Genomic DNA, 26,086 nt, shown 5'->3' on the forward strand with positions numbered 1-26,086 from the left:
TGAGACAACACCAATATAACTTTGGTCACCTTACTTAAGGGGAGACATTCTTGCATACGAGGCAGCTCAAGAGAAGATTTCCTCGGACTATTCCTGGGATGAAGTTGTTATTTTATGAGGAAAGGTTGAGCAGGCTGGGTCTGTAATCATTGGAGTTCAGAAGAATGAGAGGTCATCTCATTGGAAAAATGTAAGATTCTGAGGGGGCTTGACAGGGTAGATGCTGAGAGGATGCTTCCCTTTGTGGGGGAAATCTTTTTTTCTTTGTAGGGGGCACAAAATAAGAGGTCTCCCATTTAATGCAGGATGAGGGGTATTTCTTTTCTCAGAGGGCTTTTAATGTTTGGAATTCTCTCCCTCCAGAGAGCAGTAGACGGTGTTTCATTAAATATATCCATGGTCGAGTTAGACAAGATTTTTGATTGACAAGGGAGTCAGGGTTATTGGGGATACAGGGGAAAGTGGAATTAAGGCCACATCAAATCAGCCATTTTATGATCTTATTGACTGACAGAGCAGACTCCAGGGCTGAATGACTTCCTCTTCTATTTCTTATTGTCTAGTCAAAATGAAAAAGTCTTGTGCTTAAAAAAATATTTAACTTCTCTTCAATTGAAGACCCACGGGTCTAGTCACAGACAGTGCAGTGTTTCTTCTGGCCACTGTGGCTCTACTGACTGCAGTGAGAGTTGTGATTTCAGGGCAGTCTGGGTGAAATTCTGGAAGTACCTCTATTCCTGTAAGAATGTGTTAAAAATTGGATATGCAAAGTAGTGGCCTCCATCCCAATCAGTGGAGCCATTCTGGGATGCAAGGTGTACCTTCCTTAGACAATATGGAAGTCACCTTGAACACAATATCCGTCCCCTTAATATAATTGTTCCACTCGCCAAAAGCATAAACTTACTTTTAAAAATAATGCAAATAAACTTCCTCTAGTCAATTCTAACTATTTTATGGAGGTTTCAGGGGCTGGATTTTCCGCCCCCGCCACCCCATGCTGAAATCTCGTTCAGCGACAGGGCGGAGAATCTGTTTTGACGCCAAAATTGAGAACGCCGCCAGTTTCTGAATTCGCCGCCCCCTGAAAAGCAGCGTACTCAAGGAGAATGCCGCGCCGATTATCCACCGACTATCGCCCGCCCTGCAATGATCCGTCCCCGACTGGCAGAATTCCCGATGGCATGGGACTCTCGTGGTCCCAGACGTTCGGGAACTTCGCGAGGCGGCTGCGGACTCATCCGGGGCCGCCACAGTCGAGGTATGGCTAATCCGGGGCATGCGAGTGGCTGATGGGGAGGGAGGCACAGGTCCACAGGCTGAGTCCACCATAGAGCACGGCACGGCGTTATCCTGAACCGAAATTGCTGGGGGCCGTATCGGCAGCTAGAGCTGCGAGCTCTATGCTGCCTCCCTGCTAGCCCCTGGTAAAACGGGGACGGCAGTTTTCCTGCCTTAAAAGACCACCGTTTTCACGAATGCGTGGGAACTTAGTCCCCAAAACAGAGAATTCAGCCCCAGGTTTCTCAAAGAAAGCTCCCCAAATTAATTGCAAACAGCTTTCCTGGCATACATAGCAGTTTCACCATTGTTAAAATCCCCCAAAACGGTAATGGTTTCAAAGATAGCGGGTGCAATTCAGCGTCCTTGTTGCGCCCGGTGCGGACCGGGCACTACGGGTGAATGTCATGAGAACCCAAATCAGGCTCCATGCCGGGTCAATTGCAAGTCATCTGACTCGCTCCGCCCGGCGTTATCCAGATCTCTATATTTAAATGACACACTAAGTTTATTTAAATACCTGGGAGCTGGGTGAGTCAATGGTCACACTTGAAAGCTTCGAGAGGGTGCCATTTAGCACCAGTTTCCACAAACGTGGACCAGGCGTGATGGCACCTCGGATGGTCTCGCAGGCCATTAGAGACCCTCGGATGGACAGGGCAGGGTACTACCCTGGCACGCCCACGTCACCTGGGCATCTTGGCACTGTCAGGGTGCCAGACTGGAGTGCCAAGTTGTCCAGGTGGTAGGTTGGTACTGGCAGGAGTCAGGCTGGGGTGGTGGTTCCAGGGGCCTCGAGAAGGTTGGAGGTGTGTGGAGTGAAGTGGGGTGCCTTCGGAAAGCCGGGGGGGGGCGCTAGTGATTGGATCAGCCTTTCGAAATGGTGACCTTCGAGGAGCCGTCCCTGCTGGCGAGCTCAGTTCACCAGTGCAGGACGGCTACCTAAGTGTGGCCTTGACGGGGAGAAACTCCCCGAGACCCAAAAAAACACGGCAAAGTGGCGTTGAATAGAGAAGTTATTCTCGGCGCTGCATCCACCGAGAAACACCCCACTGATCGTGCTCAAAAGCGGACTTGAACTTTTTTTCCACTGAATCGCACACAGTCATAATGAATAAATTGCGCAATAAAGGAGATTAAAATGTTCATCAAGAGGATTCAGGGTTATCAGTTCTCGAATTGCACTAACAAACCTGACCAGAGACTTCAAAGAATTGGCTAGTCTGCCCAAAACATTACTATATGATTTAAGTTTTGGAACATTTTACCATAACCAAGAGTATACCTGTAAACTCTGAGTAGTGGGTGCTGTTAATGCTTCGGTGAGTAAAAGATTGTGCTAAAATGGCAAATCCCCTTCCAATTTCTATCATTTAAATCAGTTTTAAAATAATTAATCAAACTTAGGATACTGTTCAATGCTTGTAATATTTCCCAGCCTGCAGTTCCTAGAAAACGTATGCCAGTGGGAGGCCGCAACCCAGGAATTTCAAATGCAGGCACCTGTAATTCTTCAAAATAATTGCTGGGAGCTAGGGTTTCAACTCTGCAAAAATTTGCAATCTAACCTATCAGTAAAGCTCGATTGAGTACATCAATGTTGTGTAACTAAAATATTGTCCCTTCACCTACCAAGGGATTTATGTAGTAGATTCTAATATCAGGACACAACAGAAGTAACGCTAATTTAAATTGACAATTATTCTTTACCTTCGCAATTTGCCCAGAATAAATTCCATGTTTTAGTGCAGACAGCTGCATCTGTTTCACTACAGGAGGTACCTATACATCAGTTACGTCGAAAACTGTGTGCAGTAAAGCGTAAATAACTGCTGTGTAAATTCACGGAATAATTGGGACAAGGTAACTCGAGCCCTGCTTATTTCTGGTATTAATTTAGTGATATCTAGTGCATAATTTTCCAGAAACGTTCCCCGTCCTCATCCTCCGAAATAAATGGGGAACCTATCCCTTGATTTTGCTTCCATTGGTTGGTGATCAGACAACCTTTCTGATCACAGACTTCCTAAACCCCTGTGCTGCACTGACCAACTGGGACAACCCAAACAATTTTCCCTCTCTCTTATGGGAGGTACGGTGTCCTTCACCTGGTGAACCTCGAACTGTAAACAGAATGGGGCAGGAGGAGGGCAGCTGTCAAACAGGTTAGGTTCCTTTTCAATTAGGAGTTTTCTTGGGAACATGCTTTCTTTTGTTCTTAGTTTTAACTAAAATCAACAGCAGTTGGAGACGGAGAAAGCGAGAAGGCTCTCACAGCTGTTTGAAGCAGGAAACGTTGTACAATGGAGCAAAAAGCAAATTCCAGAATTAAAGGATGTTGATTCTAGAAACCTGGAAATAGAACAGGATGCTGTTCATAGGCAGTCCAGACAAAGCTGAGAAGGAATCGGCTGGTGAGAAGGTAGCTTAATAATGGTTTCTAAAGTAATCCTAAAGTTTGCAATGTCTTACTAGTTTGCAAACCAAATTTTTAAGTAATTAGGAAGACGGCACTGGCTGGATATCAGAGTTTGTGTAATAGTGGGTCAGTCGAGACAAAGGAATCCTGAAGGGTTGCTGCAAAATCCTGGTAAAAGTGGAGTGGAAGCTCGGTTCACAAGAATCATAGAATCCCTACTATGCAGGAGGCTATTTGACCCACTGAGACTTCACCGACACTCCGAAAGAGCACCCAACCCATGCCCCCACTCTAACCCCATCTAACCTTTTGGAGACGAAGGGGCAATTTAAAATGACCAATCCATCTAACTTGCACATCTTTGGACAGTGGGTGGAAACCAGAGTAACTGGAGGAAACCCACGCAGACACGGGGAGAATGTGCAAACTCCACACAGTCACCTCAGGTCGGAATCAAACCTGGGTCCCTGGCGTTGTGAGGTAACAGTGTTAACCAGTATGCCAACGTGCCGCCCACTGCCACGTGACAATCATCTGGGGAGATTCTGAGGAGACATTCACTTGGGGTTTCAGAGCTGAGTGTGTATGACCACAGCCAATCAGTGTGCCTTGTAAAAGGGACATTGTGTGCCAATGAGACACTGTAGCTTCAAATCTACTTTGTTATCAGTGTTAATCTTAAAACTGTGTTTAATTGCTAAGCAAAGGGGGTAGGAAAGTATTAAGATGTAAATGCTACCATACTCCCCGAGGACCGTAGGCTGCTCTCTAGAGAGAGTTGACTGGTGGTGATTTAAACTGAGGGTCACCACACCTCAGGAAAGGGGCAAGATTGAGAAGGTAGGGTCTTCATGGACAACCTCAGCCGGTATGGGAATTGAACCAGGCTGCTGGCGGTGTTCCACACCATGAACCAGCCATCCAGCCAACTGAGCCTTACGTGGAGCATTCACAACAGAGTAGATGAATTAATCGAGCAAACAGATGCGAATGGCTATGATATAGTTGCGATTATGGAGACATAGCTGCAGGGTGACCAGGGATGGGAATTGAACATGCAGGGACATTCAGCATTTAGGAAAGACAGAGAAAAAGGAAAAGGCGATGGAGTTGCATTGCTGGTGAAAGAGGACCAGCCTAGGCGGGTGTGGATGTCTTAGCCTTCCCCTCGTTGATTGCCCGAAGGCGGGTCATGTTGGCGTGAAGGTCAGCTTCTCAGCCCTGTGCCTCGGAATGGTGGGGGGACCTGCTGGAATTTCTGACACTCGAGAAGGTGAAGTTCGAGCTGAGCGGAAGGACGGAAGGGGTCTTACAATTCATGGGCATTGTTTATCATGCACTTTCAAGAATTGGATGCCATCGAACATTGGGGGGGGGGGGGGGGGGGGGGGGGGGAGAGGAGAGGGAGAGAGAGAGAGAGAGAGAGAGAGAGAGGAGTGTATGGTTCATTGTTTACAATGTATGGGGTGACCATGGATTCTCTTTTTCTTTCTTGTTTTGTATTGGATGTAGGGGGAGATTTGGGTTTGTATGAAGAAGGGGTTCTTGGTTGGGGGATTGCTAATGTATTTGTAATTGTTGGTTATCTTTTGTTGGGTGTATATTTGATGAAAAGGTGGAAAATGAGAATAAAAATATACAAAAAAAGAAATAGTGGATGCACTGGTGGTCATCTTCCAAGATTCTATAGACTCTGAAACAGTTCCTAAATATTGTAGTGTGGCTAATGTAAACCCACTAATTCAAAAAAGAGGTGGAGCAAATACAAGGAGTTACAGACCGGTCAGCCTGACGTTGGTAGTGGTGAAAATGCATTATAAAGTTAATAATGGAAGATAAAATGGCAGAGCACTTGGAAAACAGTGGCAGCATTGGACAAAGTCAGCATGGATTTATGAAAGGGAAATCATGCTTGACAAATCTACTGGAATTCTTTGCGGATGTAACTAGAATAGTTGATGAGGGGAAGCCAGTAGATGTGGTTTATTTGGATTTTCAGAAGGCTTTCGACAAAAGTGATTAGTGTGTAAAATGAAAGTGCATGGGATTGGGGCAAGGCATTAAGATGGATAGAAAACTGGTTGGCAGGCAGGAAACAAAGAGTGGGAATAAACGGGTCTTTTTCCAAATGGCAGGCAGTAACTAGTGGGGTATTGCAGGGATCAGTGCTAGGACCCCAGTGTTCACAATATATATGAATGATTTAGATGAGGGAACTAAGTGCAATATCTCTGAATTTGTGGATGACACAAAGCTGGGTGGGAGGGTGAGCTGTGAAGAGGATGCAGTGATGCCTCAGTGTGATCTGGACAAGTTGAATGAGTGGGCAAATGCATGGCAGATGCAGTATACTGTGAATCAATGAGAGGTTATCCACTTTGGTGGCAAAAATAGAAAGGCAGATTATCTAAATGGCTATAGATTGAGAGTGGGGAATGTGCAACGAGACCTGGGTATCCTTGTTCACCAGTCACTGAACGTAAGCATCCAGATGCAACAGGCAATAAAGAAGGCAAATGGTATGTCAACCTTCATAGCGAGAGAATTTGAGAATTTTGAGGAGCAGGGATGTCTTGCTGCAATTACACAGGGCTTGGGTGAGACCACACATGGAGGAATCTTGTGTGCAGTTTTGGTCTGAAGAACACTCTTGCTCTAGAGGGAGTGCAGCGAAGGTTTCCCAGACTGATTTCTGGGATGAATGGACTGACCAATGAGGAGACATCCCCACGGTAGGCTATTGCAGAAAATACAGAGGCATGGGATTCAGGGTGATTTAGCAGTTTGGATCAGAAATTGGCTAGCTGGAAGAAGACAAAGGGTGGTGGTTGATGGGAAATGTTCAGACTGGTGTCCAGTTACTAGTGGTGTACCACAAGGATCTGTTTTGGGGCCGCTGCTGTTTGTCATTTTTATAAATGACCTGGAGGAGGGCATAGTAGGATGGGTGAGTAAATTTGCAGATGACACTAAAGTCGGTGGAGTTGTGGACAGTGTGGAAGGATGTTACAAGTTACAGAGGGACATAGATAAGCTGCAGAGCTGGGCTGACAGGTGGCAAATGGAGTTTAATGCAGAAAAGTGTGAGGTGATTCATTTTGAAAGGAATAACAGGAAGACAGAGTACTGGGCTAATGGTAAGGTTCTTGGTAGTGTGGATGAGCAGAGAGATCTTGGGGTCCATGTCCATAGATCCCTGAAAGTTGCCACCCAGGTTGAGAGGGTTGTTAAGAAGGCGTACGGTGTGTTAGCTTTTATTGGTAGAGGAATTGAGTTTCGGAGCCCTGAGGTCATGTTGCAGTTGTACAAAACTCTGGTGCGGCCGCATTTGGAGTATTGCGTGCAGTTCTGGTCGCCGCATTATAGGAAGGATGTGGAAGCATTGGAAAGGGTACAGAGGAGATTTACAAGAATGTTGCCTGGTATGGAGGGAAGATCATATGAGGAAAGGCTGAAGGACTTGAGGCTGTTTTCGTTAGAGAGCAGAAGGTTAAGAGGGGACTTAATTGAGGCATAGAAGATGATCAGAGGATTAGATAAGGTGGACATCGAGAGCCTTTTTCCTCGGATAATGATGTCCAGCATGAGGGGACATAGCTTTAAATTGAGGGGAGATAGATATAGGACAGATGTCAGAGGTAGGTTCTTTACTCAGAGAGTAGTAAGGGCGTGGAATGCCCTGCCTGCAACAGTAGTGGACTCGCCAAGACTAAACGCATTTAAATGGTCATTGGATAGGCATATGGACGATAAGGGAATAGTGTAGATGGGCTTTTGAGGGGTTTCACAGGTCGGCGCAACATCGAGGGCCGAAGGGCCTGTACTGCGCAGTAATGTTCTATTGGGCCGGTTACGATTATATTCACTGGAGTTCAGAAAGGTGAGTGGTTGGGGGGGGGGGGGGGGGGGGGGATCTCACAGAAATCTGTAAAATTCGAACAGGGCAAAACAGGGTACATACAGGAAGGATGTTCCCAATGGCAGGGGAGTTCAGAACCAGGAGTCACAGTGTAAGGTAACAGGGTAAAACAATTAGGATTGAGATGAGGAGCAATATCTTCACCCAGAGTGGTAGTGGGCCTGTGGAATTTGCTACCACAGGGAATAGTTGAGATCAAAACATTGTATGTTTTCAAGGAGTTGGAGATAGCTGTTGGGACCAAAGGGATGAAAGGAATGTGGTCGGGGGAAAAGCGGGAACAGGTGGTTGATCAGTTGTTGATCAGCCATGATCATAAAAAATGGCAGAGCAAGCTCAAATGGCCTAATCCTGTTCCTATTTTCTATGTTGCTATGTAAATTACATAGATGAAGGAATAGAACCGTCAGTAAACTTAGATTTACAGTTTCTAAGTTAGGTGGTACAGTAAGTAACGTAAATGGGCAGTATGGTGGCACAGTAGTTAGCACTGCTGCTTCACAGCTCCAGGGACCCGGGTTCAATTCCAGCCCCGGTTGACTGTGTGGAGTTTGCACTTTCTCCCTCTGTCTAAATTGGTTTCCTCCGGGTGCTCTGGTTTTCTCCCACAGTCCAAAGATGTGCAGGTTAGGTGGATTTACCGTGATAAATTGCCCCTTAGTATCCAAAAGATTATGTGGGGTCACTGGGTTATGGGGATATGGTGGAGGCTTGGGATTAAGTAGGGTGCTCTTTTCAAGGGCCGGTGCAGACTTGATGGGCTGAATGAACTCCTTCTGCACGGTAGATTCTATGATATCGTTACAGAGCAATACTGGTAGGTTAGGTGAATGGGCAATGCTGAGTCAGGTGGAAATCAGCTTGGGAAGTAGGAACTCATCCACTTTGGACCCAAGAAAGATTGATCAGGTTTGACTACATCAGTTCTAGACATCACACCTCAGGAAGGTTACATCGGCCTTGCAATGCAGATTTACTAGAATGAAACTGGGTTTAAATTTGGGGAACAGTTTGAATGAACTCAGCTTGTATTCCAGAGTACAGAATATGAAGGGAAGATAAAACTAAAGTGTTGAAGATGGACAGAGAAGGTAGAGAGAAACTATTTCCTCTGGTGTGGGAGTCCAGAACAAGGAAGAACAGTCTTAAAATTAGAGCAACACCATTCAGTGTGATGTAGGAAGCACATTTATCAAAAAGAGTGGTGGAATTCTCCACCAAGAAGCTGGTGAGGCTAAGTCAACTGCAAGTTTCAAATTTGATAGACTTTTGTTAGGCAGAGATATTAGGCGGAATTTTCCCAAAATTTCTCAGTGTCAGGCTCTGACTGAAAACCTGCATGTTTCTCTCCAGAAACACAGCTGAGTTTTCAGACCAGATTTTTTGGCATTTAATGCACAGAAAATCTGCGGCATGGTGTACGCTGTCACTCTGGAGGGGTGGGGTGGGGTGGGGTGGGGTCCCCCCCCCCCCAACCACATAAGTATCAGGGGTCACTCTCTCCCCCCGCCGTGTCATCAGGGCTTTCCCTTCTCCACCCTCCCACCACACATAAGGGGAACCACCCCAAAACATGGAGGGCGGTTACCCCCCCACCTCCAACAGCACCACTTGGCACTCTGCCCATTGGAAGTATGCCTAGCCTTGGTCCTGAACCCTCAAGGCCTCCAGGCACCAACGCACCCATTGTGTGGTCATCACGGCTGCTTTTTGCTTTTGAAAACCAGGAGTGATTTGTTCCAACATGACATCACACCACCAGGTTTGGGGTGGGGACCTTACAGTGTAAAGCCGTTTAAGTACATTTAAGTTGATTCACATTATAATGGAAATTATGTTCACGCCCTTTTTGGGAAAATCTCAACCCGAGATCTTTTCAGTGCAAATCCCGTTTTGGCCCTCTCGGGAGATTTAACGGCCAGAATGGGATTTGCGACCGCGGCGAATAGTGCCGCCAAATCTCACCCACTGAGTATTACAGAAATAAGGCAGGTAGACAAGAGTTCAAGATACAAATCGGACATGATCTAACAGGGGCTGTTTAGCACACTGGGCTAAATCGCTGGCTTTGAAAGCAGACCAAGGCAGGCCAGCAGCACGGTTCGATTCCCGTAACAGCCTCCACGAACAGGCGTCGGAATGCGGCGACTAGGGGCTTTTCACAGTAACTTCATTGAAGCCTACTCGTGACAATAAGCGATTTTCATTTCATTTCAACTAAATAGCAGGATGAATTTGAAGGGTTGAACGGCCACCTCCCATTCTTGAGTTCACTGTTTGAAGCACTATGCAATTTTGATGTGTCAAAGCACTATACCACTACAAGTATTCTTATCCTCTTAATCCATAAAATAGTTAGCCAAGAAATTAGCAAACATTCAAAATAAACACATCATCCCAAACTACTATACTGTATAATGGCAACCATGTTTCATAAAACTGCCTGAACAATTACCTTCAAGATTAGTATAGGAAACATCCGGGAAACTGCCTGCAGATACCCATACAGTATGGAATTCAGCGATAGAATTGAGTACTTATACATGAATAGTTAATTAATACAGGTTTTTAAAATGAAGCTGTACCGTACAACATGGGCTTTACATGTATGCTAGATGGCAAAGGCAATAAGCTACACTCAGAACAAAGTCATCCAACAAATTATAATCAGGGTCAAAGTTCTACAGTCCTGCCAAATCCAGTTTGGAATGATGATGGGCAGTTAGCCCAATGGGAGGAGACTCCATAACTATCCACATCATCAAAGATGGGGCCCAGTACAATCGTGTAACAAACCAGGCTGAAGCAATTCTCTCTTATGGGAGGTATGGTGGTCACCCGCTGAACCTCAAACTTTAATGAAAATGGGGCAGTGGGAGGGCAGCTGTCAAGCAGGTTGGCTTCTGTTTTCATTGTTGCTGGATTAAATTCCAGCAATTTACTGACGAACAGCACTGAGGTAGTAGCTTTACAAAGTGGACTGCATCAGTTCAAGAAAAGGCTCAAATCCACCTTCTCAAGGAAGGCAGCTCAGATACCTCATTTGTGGGTAACCTGTGTTCAATCTGAACCAAATATGCAAGTGGAACACCAAACTCTGCTGTGAAGGAGCTCACCATCTTAACACTCCAGGAGCTAAAGCCTGCGATCCAGAAATAAAGGAGATTGACCCAACACATCACGAGTGACAAATAAACTTGAATTGTTTGATGGGCAGCCTACTTAAAGCTGATAAATTCAAGGACAATTCATTAGGAGCTTATGAATTATCTCCTAATAGGTCTTTAAAATTATGGATGGGCTAGAGTAGATGTGGAGACAATGTTTCAATTTGTGGGATAATCCAAAACTCGGGGCTATGAGTGAAAGCTAGTTGCTAATAAATTGAATAAGGAAACAAGAAATGCATTTACTCATAGTGGTTAGAATGTGGAACTCACGAGCCCAGGTCGAAGCAAGAAGCTCAGAGCTTTCAAATTGGAACTAGGCAAATACATGGGACAAAGGAAAATAGAACACTGTGCTAAAAAGTTGAGATGAGGCACATGGAATGGGAAGAGACTTATTTTTTACAAATAAATTTTGAGTACCCAATTCTTTTTTTTTCCAATTAAGTGGCAATTTAGCGAGGCCAATCCACCTAGCCTGCATATCTTAGGATAGACACGGGGCCAGGATCGAGCCCGGGTTCTCGGCACTGTGAGGCAGCAGTGATAACCATTACGGCATCGTGTGCCACTCCTCGGGAAGAGACTGGTATGGAGTATAACACCAGCACAGACGAATTCAGCTGAATGTTCGGTTTGTGTGATCTCATCAATTTATAACCCGGTGCTTTTGTCACCAGGATGCTTAATGTTAGCGAAGATTTGTAACCAATAAATAGTGTTTAGTACATGACCCGTGCTCTGGTTTCTTCTTGTTGATTCAGCAAGAAATATTTAACTCACTCACTCAACAGATTGAAGTTGCACTCATCAAGGTTTAGTAAATTAAGTGTATTCCAATCTGAACCGGTTAGTTTAGAAATGCTCCACAAACTATATTAGCTATCATTCACCCCTAAACCTCCATTAGGAGGTAAAACTTCAGATACTTCCTCAGTAATTAGCTAAAGGAAGATATTAATGATTTGTCAGGTTCCTCATTTTATATTTGCCAAATAACTAAATCCCAGCGTTCTAGTCAGTCTGTGGACAACTGTTGAAACTTTTTGTACAGCTCAAAAGTGGTGACTTTACCTGATGAAGTTTAAGGGACATTCGTATTCCAGGAACTACCACTTTTCGCAGCAGTTCCATATCAGCAAATATCCACTCGTCTCGCACAGAGGAAATTCGAAAATCTCCCTTGAATAACGCATGGAGGCCATACAGAAAGGACTCTAGATTACTGAAAGGAAAGATGTTAGCTGTTAATCATGTCAAGATAAATTGCAAAAAATGCTCACCATCAATAAATCCCAAGACTTTAAGGTTGTAATTACAAAGCATTGAAGTACCAATATTCAGCACCAAAGAGTGATTCAATTCCCCCTTCCTGTTCAACTCCTCATCTCAGCTTCAACTTTGTGCAGAACCCATAAAAACAAGACTACTCTTGCATTCCTCCAGAAAGCTATACATCTGCCTTATACTGACTTTGGGGGAGAAGAGGGTGGATTGATAACTGAATGCAGTGTAATACAAATGGAAGGTAAAGGACAGGTATGTGGGAATATTTATATTTCAAAAATGATTGCTGATTACACAGTTGAGATAACTGACTAGGTGAAGTTGCAAAGTTTGGCAAGTATTAAAACAAACATGAAACAAAAAGTCAGGATTGAAAAATAGTTATAAAGATTTAGAATGCACCTTTTCTGCATGTAAAGGCTCTCTGAATTCCAGGGGTAATGTCTAAGAAGTGGCACTCGGTGAATTGATCCATTAGAGGCAAGCACAGATGTGATGGGCTTAATGCCTCCTTCTGATTCTATGATATGATTCTTTGCTACAATCAGCCTATGTTTCTAAGTGCTTTGCTTTTGGAGCCCAAGCAAAATCCTTGCAGATGACATGACTATTAATCTGATTATATGAACCATACTTTCTCTTTACAAATTTCACAGATCTGGTGGGCAATTCTAACATTGTGTTTCTATCTCAGATTACTATTTTTCCACCACAGGTCATAAAAGAGAGATAAACGAACCAATCGGTTATGTAAATTGCTTTGATGTGGACTTTTTAAATACAGCAGGAATTCAACAGTGACGACATGAATATGTGTACTGTTATATCTGTTGTGTATTCGTAGTGTTTTTAGCGTTTCCTCACAAGCAGCCTTGTAGCTGAACAGGAGAACTTTCAGAGAACGATTGCATGATGTTGGCCGTTTATATGGACAAACAGGCAGCCTAACATCGTAGCCTGTAGTGTTAACGTCTTCTAAATGAAGCTCTACACTTCGGTTCAACTTCCAAGGCCTGCACTCAATCTTGAATCCTCCACAATACCAAAACCAGCCTCACATCAGTATTTTAGTGTATGTTTAGTTAGAAATAAGCTTATTGGTCACAGACAGCGATATGTGCCTCTGTTAACTTCCTGCAGGTAATCCTGCAGAAGATTTTCCCATGGAAGAGACTGTACGTTGAAAACTTGTGATAGAATCAATCGCTTATGTAGAAAAATCTCAACTGAGATTTGATCTCAATCACTAGAGAAACTCTAAGACAACCCTATGTACGATAAGTAAGAAATAATAGTGAGCATATACATGAGCATATTCCCAATGTTCCTTTTGTATGAACTTCAATAAAAGTCATTAAATCTTTGTTTTATTTTTTATCTTGCATTGAATTCTGTCCATTTTTTACAGCCTTATTTACCCATGGTCCTATTTCTATTGATTTGTGCATTTCTACCGATAGATCCCTTTGCTCTAATATCAGATTCGGATTGTCCAGGTTTATGTTGCATCCTTATTCCTCTCATCAAAATATATCACCTGAAACTCAATTCATTTGCCAATTAAAAGCCCATTCTGCATGTTTATTAAAATGTTCCTGTATTTTGAAGCATGATTCTGTTTTATCAGCAAAACTTGGTATCAATGGAAATTGTATTTAAAACATTTTTTAAAAAAATAGTTCTTTAAGGATGTAGCAAGCAGGATGAATAAAAGGAAGCCAATAATTGTGGTCTATTTAGATTTCCAAAAGGTACCACATAAAGTGTTATTACATAAGATAAGAAGAGCTTGTAGTTTGGGGATAAAATATTAGCATGGGTAGAAGATTGGCTAATGAACAGAAAAAAAGCTAATGAACAGAAAACAGAGTGTCATGAAAAATGGGTCATTTTCAGGTGGCAAACTGTTAACTACGAGAGTGCCACAGGGATCAATAGTAGGACTTCAATTATTTACAACTATATTAATGACTTTGATGAATGGACCGAGTTCACTGAAGCCAAATTTGCTGATGATATAAAGATGGGTAAGAAAGCAAGTTGTGAGGAGGTCACAAAGAGTCTGGAAAGGGATACAGATAGGTTACGTGCATGGGCAAAACTTTGGCAGATGGAGTATAATGAAAGAAAATGTGAGGATGTCTACCTTGTTGGGGAGGACAGAAAAACAGAGTATTATTTAAATAGAGAGACTGCAGGATTCTACAGAACAGAGGGATCGGAATGTCCTCATACACAAATCACAACAAGTTAGCATGCAGACACAGTAAGTAATTAGAAAGGCAAATGGAACGTTGCCCTTTATTGCAAGGGACATTGAGTATGAATGTAGGGAAGTAATGTACAACCTTACAGGGTGTTGGTGAATTTACACCTAGAGTATTGCATAGAGTTTTGGTCTCCTTTTATGAAGAGGGATATACTTGCATTGGATGGATTTTAAAGAAAGTTTCACTAGGTATGGATTCCTGCGATCAACTAGAGGTTTAAATTGAGGAAAGTTCAAGTAGGTTGGGCTTATCTTCACTGGAATTTAATTTGAAACATGTAAAATTTTGAGGGGGCTTGACCGGGTAGACGCTGAAAGGCTTTTTCCCCTTGTGGGATATCGAGAACTGGGCACAGATTCAAAATAATAGGACATCCATTTAAGATAGAAATAAGGAGGAAGGGCAGCACGGTGGCGCAGTGGTTAGCACTGCAGTCTCACAACACCGACGTCCCAGGTTCGATCCCAGCTCGGGTCACTGTCCATGTGGAGTTTGCACATTCTCCCTGTGCTTGCGTGGATTTTGCCCCCATAACCCAAAGATGCACAGGGTAGGTGAATTGGCCAAACTAAATTATCCCTTAATATGGAAAAAATAAATTGGGTACTCTAAATTTATTTTAAAAAAATAGAAATGAGGAGGAATTTCTTCTCCTAGAGGGTCATAAATCTTTAGAATTCTCTAACCCAAAGAGCAATGGAGGTTGAATTATTGAATACATTAAAGGTTGAGATGGACAGATTTTTGATCCACAAGGGAGTCGGGAGTTACAGTGTGGGAAGGGGTGGGGGAGTGTGTGAGGAGTAAGGAATGTGGTGTTAAAATAACAATCAGCTCACAAGTCAGCCATCAAGTCTCCTTGAATGGCAAAGTAAGCACAAGGGGTCAAATGATCTACTCTTGCGCCTATTTCTTATATTTTATGTTTTCCCGCAAATTTTTAAATTGCATTTTTGATTCCAGAGTCCAAATCGTTAATATAAATGGTGAAGAACAATGGTTCCCTGTGGAACACTGCTTCCCATCATTTGATCATCTGAGTCGTTCTCCATAGATTCCTTCATGCTGCATGTAAACCATTTTGCCTCCTGTTCCCTGACCTCACATGCTCTGACCTTAATTGTAAGTCTACAATGTGGCACCTCACTGAAGGCTTTTTCAAAATACAAATATATTGCTGCCTGTGTATATTTTCTGTTAGTTCTCAAAATAAATCAATAAGTTTGACAGAGCATGATCCTTCCTTAAAAAATCCATGCCGCCGACTATTATAGTTTCATTTTGGAGGTGGCACGGTGGCACAGTGGTTAGCACTGCTGCCTCATGGCACGGAGGATCTGGGTTCGAACCCGGCCATGGGTTACTGTCCGTGTGGAGTTTGCACATTCTCCCTGTGTTTGCGTGGGGTCTCACCCCCACAGCCCAAAGATGTGCAGGGTAGGTGGATTGGCCACACTAAATTGCCCCTGAATTGTAAAAAAATAATGGAGTACACTAAATTTATAAAAAAGAAATTATAGTTTAATTTTCACATGTTTTTTTCTTTGCATCTTTGATTAACTATCTCATTATCTTTCATACCCAAGCTAACTGATCTATAATTTCCTGGGCTTATTCTCTCTCCGATTTTAAATATAGGAACAACATTGGCTGACTGCCAGTCCTCTGGCTTGGATTCTCTTCTAATGAATTGTCATATATATGTAAATGAACCTCTGCTATCTCTCCTTTAACTTGTTTTAATATCTGAAATTCATTAGTAGTTCACGTGACTGTCTTGATTCCCAAGTACCACATTTGTAAGCAAGCCAAGGAATAGTTACTAAAAGTTATAAAAGTTGGTGAACCTGATCAAATATTTATCAGCACAGCTACTATCTGATGCAAGTGCTTTAGATCTCCAGTAATTAAAGTATCAACCTTTTTAAAATCCTGAATGCAGAACAATGCATTTGGTCGGCACAATCCCGGCACTGAGGTGCAATCTAATATTCTTTCATTGGTCAAATTGAGTGAGTACCTGGACATGTGATGGGAAGCTGTTCCAAGAGCTCTCCTGCCCAGCACACTGAGCCCATAGCACAGAATCACCAATGCAGGTTCTCTGTCTGAAGATAAAGGCTGAAATTTAAAAAAGAAAACCATCAGAATGTGCATTTAATAAATTCAGCCCACCACTGCCTCATTCAGCCAGTTAACTCTGTCAGCATGGAGCTTTTTAATCATCGGGAATCATTAACATGAGGTGAAAAGAAAAGGGAGAATTACATTTCAGTCTCATAACAGGGAGTCCTATTTTGAGCTACGTCCTGCTGGAACATGCAGACTCCCTCATGAAATTATTAAACGGCAATTTAAAACTAAAATATGCATATCAATACTGTATGTCTTGCCTTGTTTTATGTTGCTTAATATCATGTTGCACATCTACCTACCTACATATTTTCTATAAAGTAATGAAAGTAAAGTTTTGAACCTTCCCATTCCATTTTATATGTGTACTTTAGCTTAAGAACTGTTATTTTTGGAGCCATTTTGTAAATTTTATGGAAACATGCCTTAATCTTAGAGAAAAACATAGCTAAGGAAAAACATATGGGTTTTTTAATTTCCCTATTAGTCACACATGCTGGCCAATGGATTCTGTGTGCTGCAATCATATAATATAATCTTTCCCGCAGTAATCAACCAAATTCGAGATCCACTACAATGGTACAGATCTACTGGTTTCTGCACACAAGGTACATCTCAAACCAGCTGAACTAGAAATTAGTTTTGGGCGCTGAAACTAATTTAATGAATTCACGCAGGGCAGCACGGTGGCGTAGTGGTAGCACTGCAGTCTCACGGCGCCGAGGTCCCAGGTTCAATCCCAGCTCTGGGTCACTGTGGAGTTTGCCCATTCGCCCCATGTTTGTGTGGGCTTTGCCCGCAAAACCCAAAGATGTGCAAGGTAGGTGGATTGAACACTCTAAATTGCCCCTTAATTTAGAGTACCCAAATTTAGATTTGGGTACGCTAAATTAAAAAAAAAGTAAAAGTATGAATTCACGCTGAGTTCAAAACGCCTCAGTCTTCGGAAAATGATTCCGACATTGATGTAACAGAGGTCATCAACTTACTTACTTCAGAACATTTGTAATCATGAAATTAAAATTAAAATCGTTTATTGTCACGAGTAGGCTTCAAATGAAGTTACTGTGAAAAGCCCCTAGTCGCCACATTCCGGCGCCTGTTCGGGGAGGCTGCTGCAGGAATTGAACCGCGTTGCTGGCCTGCCTGGGTCTACTTTAAAAGCCAGCGATTTAGCCCAGTGTGCTAAACCAGCCCCTAAATGATCATGCTATCTTGCACTTCTGCTGACTAGAAACATTTTTTAATTGATTCAACAATCGTTGGGAAGAAAGTATAACTTGTACTCAGTGGACTTAGAAATAGAATCGAAGACCAAAACCACCTCACACTTTGTACACTGCTCTGCTATGGTTAGTATGTACTGTGGCTTATCCAATAGATCATACACATGAAGGAATTGACTAGACATATAGTAGAAAATCATAAGAGATGTGACCTTGTGTCCAGCGAATACAAAATATTAGCATTGTACAGCCTGAAGGAGGCTATTTGCCCATAAGTCTACACTGTTCCTTCAAAGAGAAATCCATTTACTCCCAATCCCTGGTTATGTCCCCATGTATCTGCAATTTTTTCTCCTTCAAGTATTAATTGAATTTTCTTTTGAAAGCTACTATTAGATCTATTTCCATAACACAACAGTTGCTGCTTCTAATACCTTTTCTCTTCGAGAGGCACAGTACTGGATCCAATTGAGATAAACCCCACAGAAACTCTCTCTTGATACTCCAGCCAATCTGTGATCATAGTCCTCGTCGATGTTCGGATTAAAGGTGGGATCCACATCCACATAATTTTGGCTAGTGCATGCTCGAAGCCCATCCTGCATGGTTTCATTGGCAAGCCATTCCTCTAGCTTGGGCGAACTTGTTACATAGAATAAAATACTCTGGGCGTGTACATGAAGAGAGAGAGAATGAAGACAATAAAAATTATATATGAGTAACCTTTCCTACAAATAACATTCCCTTGAACTTAATTACATTAACCATGATCATTCTTGACATCAGCAAATTCAACATCATTTTCATTCCACACGCGCTCTCTACAATATGTCCGGCTCCATATTGAGAGCCTCTATTAGCAGCACGGTAGCATTGTGGTTAGCACAATTGCTTCACAGCTCCAGGGTCCCAGGTTGAATTCCGGCTTGGGTCACTGTCTGTGCGGATTCTGTACGCCCTTCCTGTGTGTGTGTGGGTTTCCTCCGGGAGCTCCGGTTTCCTCCCACAGTCCAAAGATGCGCACATTAGGTAGATTGGCCATGCCAAATTGCCCTTAGTGTCCAAAATTGCCCTTAGGGTTGAGTGGGGTTACTGGATTATGGGGATAGGGTGGTGGTGTGGACCTTGGATGGGGTGCTCTTTCCAAGAGCTGGTGCAGACTCAATGGGCCAAATGGCCTCCTTCTGCACTGTAAATTCTTTAAAAAATTCTAGAGCTGTCAGTGCCAGGAGACGGCCGATTCCCACCAGAGCAGAGCTTACTTTAATTCCTTTAGCTGTTAATAAAATTAAACAGCTGCTTCGGGAAAAGCCTGAATGTATCGGATTGAAGATCAGAGTTCGAACTAGAGCAGTGCTTCTCAAAGTGTGGTACGAGTACCGGTGCCAGTACTCGAGCCATCGTCTGCCGGTACTTGGAGTGTTTCCAGAAAAGAAAGAGACAGTAATCCTGGATTGGCTTGTTTCGCTTACCGGTCCCTGGCACATTGAAAAAAAAACTGCCGGTACACCACATCAGATAGTTTGAGATGCACTGAACTAGAGAATGCAATACTGTAGTCTGTTTTATACTTTAGAATACACAAAAGAGAAAAGAGAATCAGATGAAGAAGTAATCCAGGATGGTGTTCGAATATTCATTGAAAAGAAGCCACGGTTGACACTTTTAGGAACAGAAATGCACTATACATGAAAATAAGCTCGCTGGTGAATTTGTATTCCACAATCCTAACATCAAAGGAACCTGTGGCTGTGGAGAAAGTTTTCACGTTTAACTGAAACCAACAGTGTAAAATGAACACTAATGTGGCGGTGTTATTATGTTGAAGCAGTGACATTTCATTTAGGCCACTGAATGTAGCTGAATCTTTTTTTTTAATGACTTTTGAAGAGGAAAGCAAGTGAAAATGCATCTCTGGTATTTTGGCACTAACAATAGATTTTTCTCCTGGTGAGGAACTTTGCAAAAGGGGTGATGGTGTAAGATGATGTAATTTTTTTCTGTTCAATCAGGATATAATAGATAATCTCAAGTTTGTGTAACTGAAATGTTAGCCATAAATGTGCCTGATTCAGATAAATACAACATCCCTTTTGTCATCTGAAGAGAACTAAGTTATTGGATTTGATTTCCCCGTCTTCAAATCATAGAATAATAGAACCATATCATAGAATTTACAGTGCAGAAGGAAGCCATTCGGCCCACCGAGTCTGCACCAGCCCTTGGAAAGAGCACCTCACTTAAGCCCAGACCTCCACCCTTTCCCCGTAAACCCACCTAATCTTTTCGACACCGAGGGCAATTTATCATGGCCAATCCACCTAACCTGCACATCTTTGGCCGTGGGAGGGAACCCACGAAGGCACAGGGAGAACGTGCAGACTCCACACAGACAGTGTCCCAAGCCGGAATCGAACCTGGAGCTGTGAAGCAACTGTGCTAACCACTGTTCTACCATGCTGCCCTAAGTACTGCATTGGCCATAAATATGGCCAATAAAAACTGTGCCAAAAACAGAATTTTTAAAACATATAAAATAAAAGGCTTATTTCAGCCTTTTTATTAAAACAAAATATTCATTCCACACAAACTCAGCAATATCTTTTTGGGCTTGAACTAGCTTCGAAATTATTTTCTCCCCTTCTTTCCCAGATGATTTTCGTTATCCAACCCACTGGCTGGTTCAACCTTCACTCAAGTCTCTGCAAATTGTCAGCAGCAAGAGGGTGAATATGGCCTGAGGGACAAATCTCTGAGATGAGTGTTTGGTCTCTTCTTGGTGCTCCTTCACAGTGGCACAGCTGAACTTATGAATCCAGTAAATGGAGAACCAGTTGACTTGACACACACCCTACTGGTCAGCAGAGCTGTATTGACACTGCAACAGCAAATTATAATTCTGTTCCTGAATACAAACAAAAATTAAAAAGTAATTGCTAAAACAAAATATAGGTTACAAAGTTTCCATCTCCTGACACAATTGCTCAGTAATTATGTCATTTCATATGGTTTTCTTCTATTTTACTGCATATTTTCACACTAGGGAAACAAACCAAGAAAATAATCACACAAGGAAAGCACTCACGTTTGAGATCTGACTGGTGATGATTTAACCTGAGGGTCACACCTCAGGTGAGGGGTAAGGTTGAGAAGCAGGGCCTTCATGAATAATCTCAGCCGGTATGGGAATTGAACACACACTGTTGGCGTCACTCCACATCATAAACCAGCTATCCAGTCAACTGAGCTAACCAACGTAAGATTATATTAAATATCTAAAAACTCACTATTTACTCTCATTCCTTCTATTACATTTGTCGTTGCTAGCTCCTTTAAGGGATATTCTCGGAGGGAGGAATCATGCGACCCATTAGTCCAATCAGGGACAGAGTTGGGATTTCACTGGGGCATGTTGGGATTTATCCCAGCAGTTGGGCCCTCGAACTGAGTATGTAAAGACCGTTTTTAAGCACGCTGAAAATATTTGTTCACAGTTGTAATAAATCGTGTTTTTATAAGTTAACTGGTGGAACCAATTCTTGAAGTTATTATAACATTTTTATTTTATTGGGAAAATTCTTTCAGTGGTCAATAAGAAAGACATTTCAACACTTTCCCACTGTCACAGCATCAGCATCAAGCTGATCCCAGATTCAGTACAGCATGGTGTAATGCAGAATAATTCTCTGGGCCGCTGACATTACAGAATTGTACGAGTGTTGAATCATAGGATTTATAGTGCAGAAGGAGGCCATTCGGCCCATCGAGTCTGCACCGGCTCTTGGAAAGAGCACCCTACTTAAGCCCACACCTCCACCCTATCCCCATAACCCAGTAACCGTACCAAACACTAAGGGCAATTTTGGACACTAAGGGCAATTTAGCATGGCCAATCCACCTAACCTGCACATCTTTGGACTGTGGGAGGAAACTGGAGCACCTGGAGGAAACCCACGCACACACGGGGAGAATGTGCAGACTCCGCACAGACAGTGACCCAAGCTAGGAATCGAACCTGGGACCCTCGAGCTGTGAAGCAATTGTGCTAACCACTATGCTACCGTGCTGCCCCAAGCTGCCTTGGTTTTTTGAACCAAGAGATAAGTAGCAAATATGAAAGATATGGGGTGGATTCTTTGGTCCCCTAGCTGCGTGTTTCTCGGTGACGAGCCATTCGCCGATGGTGGGATTCTCCACTCCCGCTACTTATCAATGGGATTTCCCGTTGAAGCCACCCCATGCCGCCGGGAAACCCACTGGCATGAATGCACTGCCGGCGAGAACAGAGAATCCCAACAGCTGGAGAATTCCGGTCATGGTCTAAATTTAGTTGGCTTTTTGGGCACCAAATTCCACAGATGCAGGATTTTAGTCCCCCATCCTACATTCCAGCAGAAAATCCCATAAAGTATAGGAACTCCAAAAGATGTTTTTTTGTGGCTTCTACATACTATTGGCTAGCAAGGTTGTAATTATATCATTAAAAATAATTAAGAAAAGGCCTAAACTCAAGAGTGTAGTTTTCACCTCTGTCCATCTTTTCTGAAGGCTACAGGGAACCGGACAGTCTTCCGTGCTTAGGTGGCTATTCTGCACTTGGGACTTTCAACACTCTCTAACTGGATGATGGGCATTAAAACCAACCTTGCTTCAATCCCTACCCAATGACAAGACACATACTTGCTTTAAAGGGATAATATTATGTGTTAAGTTATTCAATCAGACATTAATGTAGCCGAGGCGACAATCTGCAGAACACGTGAAAAAAGTACCTTCACATAGTAAGTTGTGAGGATCTTTCTCAGGTCAAACACCTGCAGCATGGATGCAGCACTGTTGTCCGTAATGCTGTAGCCCTCTAGTACATACTTGGTGACCAGAACCTCCCAAGCGAGCCAGCGCTGACCGAAAGCAGCATTAAAAGACAACATGTGAGGAATGTGACCTGGTTCGCAACAGCAGAATCCCTCATCTTCCTCAACTCCTTCTGTGATTGCTTCCACCTCCCGCTGTTGACAGTAGGTGCCTGCAAGGAAAGAGGGACATTCAAGGTTGTAATTATATTAAAAATAATTAAGAAAAGGCCTAAACTCAAGAGTGTAGTTTTCACCTCTGTCCATCTTTTCTGAAGGCTACACGGAACCGGACAGTCTTCCGTGCTTAGGTGTCTATTCTGCACTTGGGACTTTCAACACTGTCTAACTAGGTGATGGGCATTAAAACCAACCTTGCTTCAATCCCTACTCAATGACAAGACACATACTTGCTTTAAAGAATCACTAGATAGCAATTACTAGCCCTAGCCGACTATCCCCTTCCCTTTTCTTAAAGCCAATTACTCGAGCTGAAATTAGGTAACCTGGAACTGAACCTGACAATTTGTGCTCTGATTGGCGCTATACTGTCTTATTCATTCTAAGCATTACAACTGTAGTTTTACATACTTGTTTGCAAAAATGTATTTATTTAGCTAGTGGACATGATTTACTCGGTCACGCTGGATCTAGTATTGATTCTGGATGTGGATTCAAGCCCCGCTCCAGAGATATCAACACAGAACTGCCTGAATTTTGCTTTTAGCAACAAAAGGGTGGCTCTCGCGACAGCTGCTCATAAGAGTTTTCACACGTTTGTCAGCAGATATCTCCTCTATTCTGGCATCTTTTGCAGCTCGGCACCCTCTGCAAAAACCAGATGAACAACAATAAAGCTGAGACACGTGGAGTCTAAACCAGAAAGCATGACACAGAAAATATAAACTAGATTTTAACACTGCAGCAAGTGAAATAAAAAATTGGGAAATACAGATGCAATTAAAGGAGAGATAAAACCAGACAGAAAAGGTAAATAAAATGCACTGTTTGAGGGGTGATGACACCGTCCCCCTTATTGAAGACTTCCCACCTGGCTACATCATCCGTTACTTGCCCTGTCAAGACTGCAACAGTGATGATTATCACCAGATGACACCTTGTCTTGACCCTCTACTCCTCTGACACTTTTTCCTCATATCACTTGTCCCGGAGCCTCTCACCTTGTTCCACTCCCTCACCTCTTTCAAAACCATTGTTCTGTAACACCCTCCAAAGTACAATAAAAGTTTACAACTAAACTATCTTCAACACGTCCCTCACACACTTTGCACCAAACAACTTTTCATCCTCAGTGATTTCACCCTCCATCTTCTAAGGGCAACGCATTGGTTTCCAGCTCCACACATTGTGTGTGCATGTGGTGTGAAACAGGCAGTCAGGATTACCACTCTTAATTGTTATTCAGTCACTCCAAGATAGAAAGTATGTGTACATTTTTGCATTCACATATGCAGATATGTGTTTGAAAAATAGAGATATATAGTCAAGATCGGTCTCAACTATGATTCTCCCTCCCCTATTATTGAGCAGCACTCAGTGACTTGGGATGGGCAGCACAGTGGCTAGCACTCTTGCCTCAGTGCCAGGGACCCAGGTTCAATTCTGGCCTCGAGTGACTGTATGGAGTTTGCACTTTCTCCTCTCGTCTGTGTGCGTTTCCTCCGGGTGCTCCGGTTTCCTCCCACAGTCCAAAGATGTGTAGGTTAGGTGAATTGGCCATGCTAATATGACCTAAAAGTTAGGTGGAGTTATGGGGATAGGAGCGAGGGATTGGGCCTAGGTAGGGTGCCCTATCGGAGCAAGGGCCGATAGAGACTTCATGGGCCGAATGGCCTTCTTCTACATTGTAGGAATTCTATGACTCTATTTGATCTCACACAAGATTAACGGTCACTGGTACCAGAGGGGGCCTCATAATTGACAACTGTATCCCTGACATCAATGACAGCTGGTTGAAAAGATCCAAGAAAAATTTGAGAACAGAAAGGAATGGCCACTTTGCCCCATTCACAAAGAATCGTTTTCCTCAATGTCAATTTCAAAATTGCAATATTCATTTCATACAAAGTAGACAGTTCAAAGAAAAAAGGATAAATGAATAGAACGGATTTATGTACGCCACGTTAGAGAATGAGATGGAAAACCTTAGAATCAAACAAACTGAAAACATTTTTGACTTGCATTAATTGAAATGCTGAGGTCCTCACCTCTGAACTCCAGGCCCCGGAGCTGGTAGGTGACTAAGCCATTTCCTATTTCTATAAGGTGAACCAGTGCATTGAGGTAGTCGGAGGCAAGAATGAAGCAATCCCCAGTATTGAAGTTGCCCCAGCGTCCCAACATCAAATCCCCACAGAGGCTGTGCTGCAGAGATCTCGTCAAATGCTCATAGAAGATGGAATTCAAATTGTTGTCATCCGAGCCTACAAAACATTAAATGCATCGAATAACAGGCTTGTCTCGAGTTTTTAAAAGCGCTTTACATTCATAATGATTCTATCATTACATCATTTTTAATCACCAGGATACAGTGTTCCACCACTGGTAATGATCCTGACACTAGGTTTACGCTATGGGCACCCACATGGGCCCTGGTTATATCTGCCTTTTTGTGGGGTATCTGGAACATTCCTTTTGCCAGTTCTACTTGGGCTCCCTCCCAAAACTCTTTTTGCAGTACAATGATAGTTATCAGTGCCACTTTGTGCTCTTGTCTAGACCTGGAAAAATGAATCAATGTGACTTCTAACTTCCACCCCTCTCTCACATTCACATGGTAATCTCTGTCACTTCCCTCTCCTTCCTTGACTTCTCTGTCTCCATTTCTGGCGATCGACTGTCTACCAATACCCATTACAAGCCTGATTCCCGCAGCTACGTCAACTACAATTCCTCACACCCAGCTTCCTGGATGGATCCCATTCCATTCTCCAAGGCTCTCCGTCTCCATCAGTCTGTTCCAATGCTGCTACCTTCCAAAATGGGGTTCTTCATTTTTTATAATCTTTATTATCACAAGTAGGCTTACATTAACACTAAAATGAGGAGGAAGGAAACCCACACAGACATGTCTTCCTTTTTCCTCAGCTGAGAAATACCATCCCCGCATGGTAGCAGTGGTTAGTACTATTGTTTCACAGCGCCAGGGTCCCAGGTTCGATTCCCGGCTTGGGTCACTGTCTGTGCAGAGTCTGCACGTTCTCCCTGTGCCTGCGTGGGTTTCCTCCGGACGCTCCGGTTTCATCCCACAAAGTGCCAAAAGACGCGCTTGTTAGGTGAATTGGACATTCTGAATTCTCCCTCAGTGTACTCGAACAGGCGCCAGAGTGTGACGACTAGAAGATTTTCACAGTAACTTCATTGCAGTGTTAATGTAAGCCTACTTGTGACACTAATAAAGACTAATAAAGATTATTATTACTGTGGTTGACAGGGCCCTCACTCCTCAGTGTCTGACCCATTTCCCACACTTTCATCCTCACCCTTTTCCCTTCCTCCCAATACCCTTGT

The 26,086-nt window shown here is 43.1% G+C and overlaps 1 protein-coding gene across 6 annotated transcripts in view; it reads right to left on the bottom strand.

Moving 5' to 3' along the window:
- Positions 1–26,086, bottom strand: part of pcnx1 (pecanex 1) — a 356,856-nt gene that overhangs the window by 23,959 nt on the left and 306,811 nt on the right. For all 6 annotated transcript variants that reach the window (XM_038784415.1, XM_038784439.1, XM_038784431.1 and 3 more), the window contains 5 exons: positions 24,784–24,999; positions 22,475–22,728; positions 18,137–18,367; positions 16,364–16,464; positions 11,861–12,011 (listed from right to left, as the gene is read on the bottom strand). In XM_038784415.1, the coding sequence (XP_038640343.1) occupies positions 11,861–12,011; positions 16,364–16,464; positions 18,137–18,367; positions 22,475–22,728; positions 24,784–24,999 (953 nt within the window). The remainder of the gene's footprint in view (positions 1–11,860; positions 12,012–16,363; positions 16,465–18,136; positions 18,368–22,474; positions 22,729–24,783; positions 25,000–26,086) is intronic.

This window comes from Scyliorhinus canicula, chromosome 2 (genome assembly GCF_902713615.1).
Source record: "Scyliorhinus canicula chromosome 2, sScyCan1.1, whole genome shotgun sequence".
Lineage (NCBI taxonomy): Eukaryota > Metazoa > Chordata > Chondrichthyes > Carcharhiniformes > Scyliorhinidae > Scyliorhinus > Scyliorhinus canicula.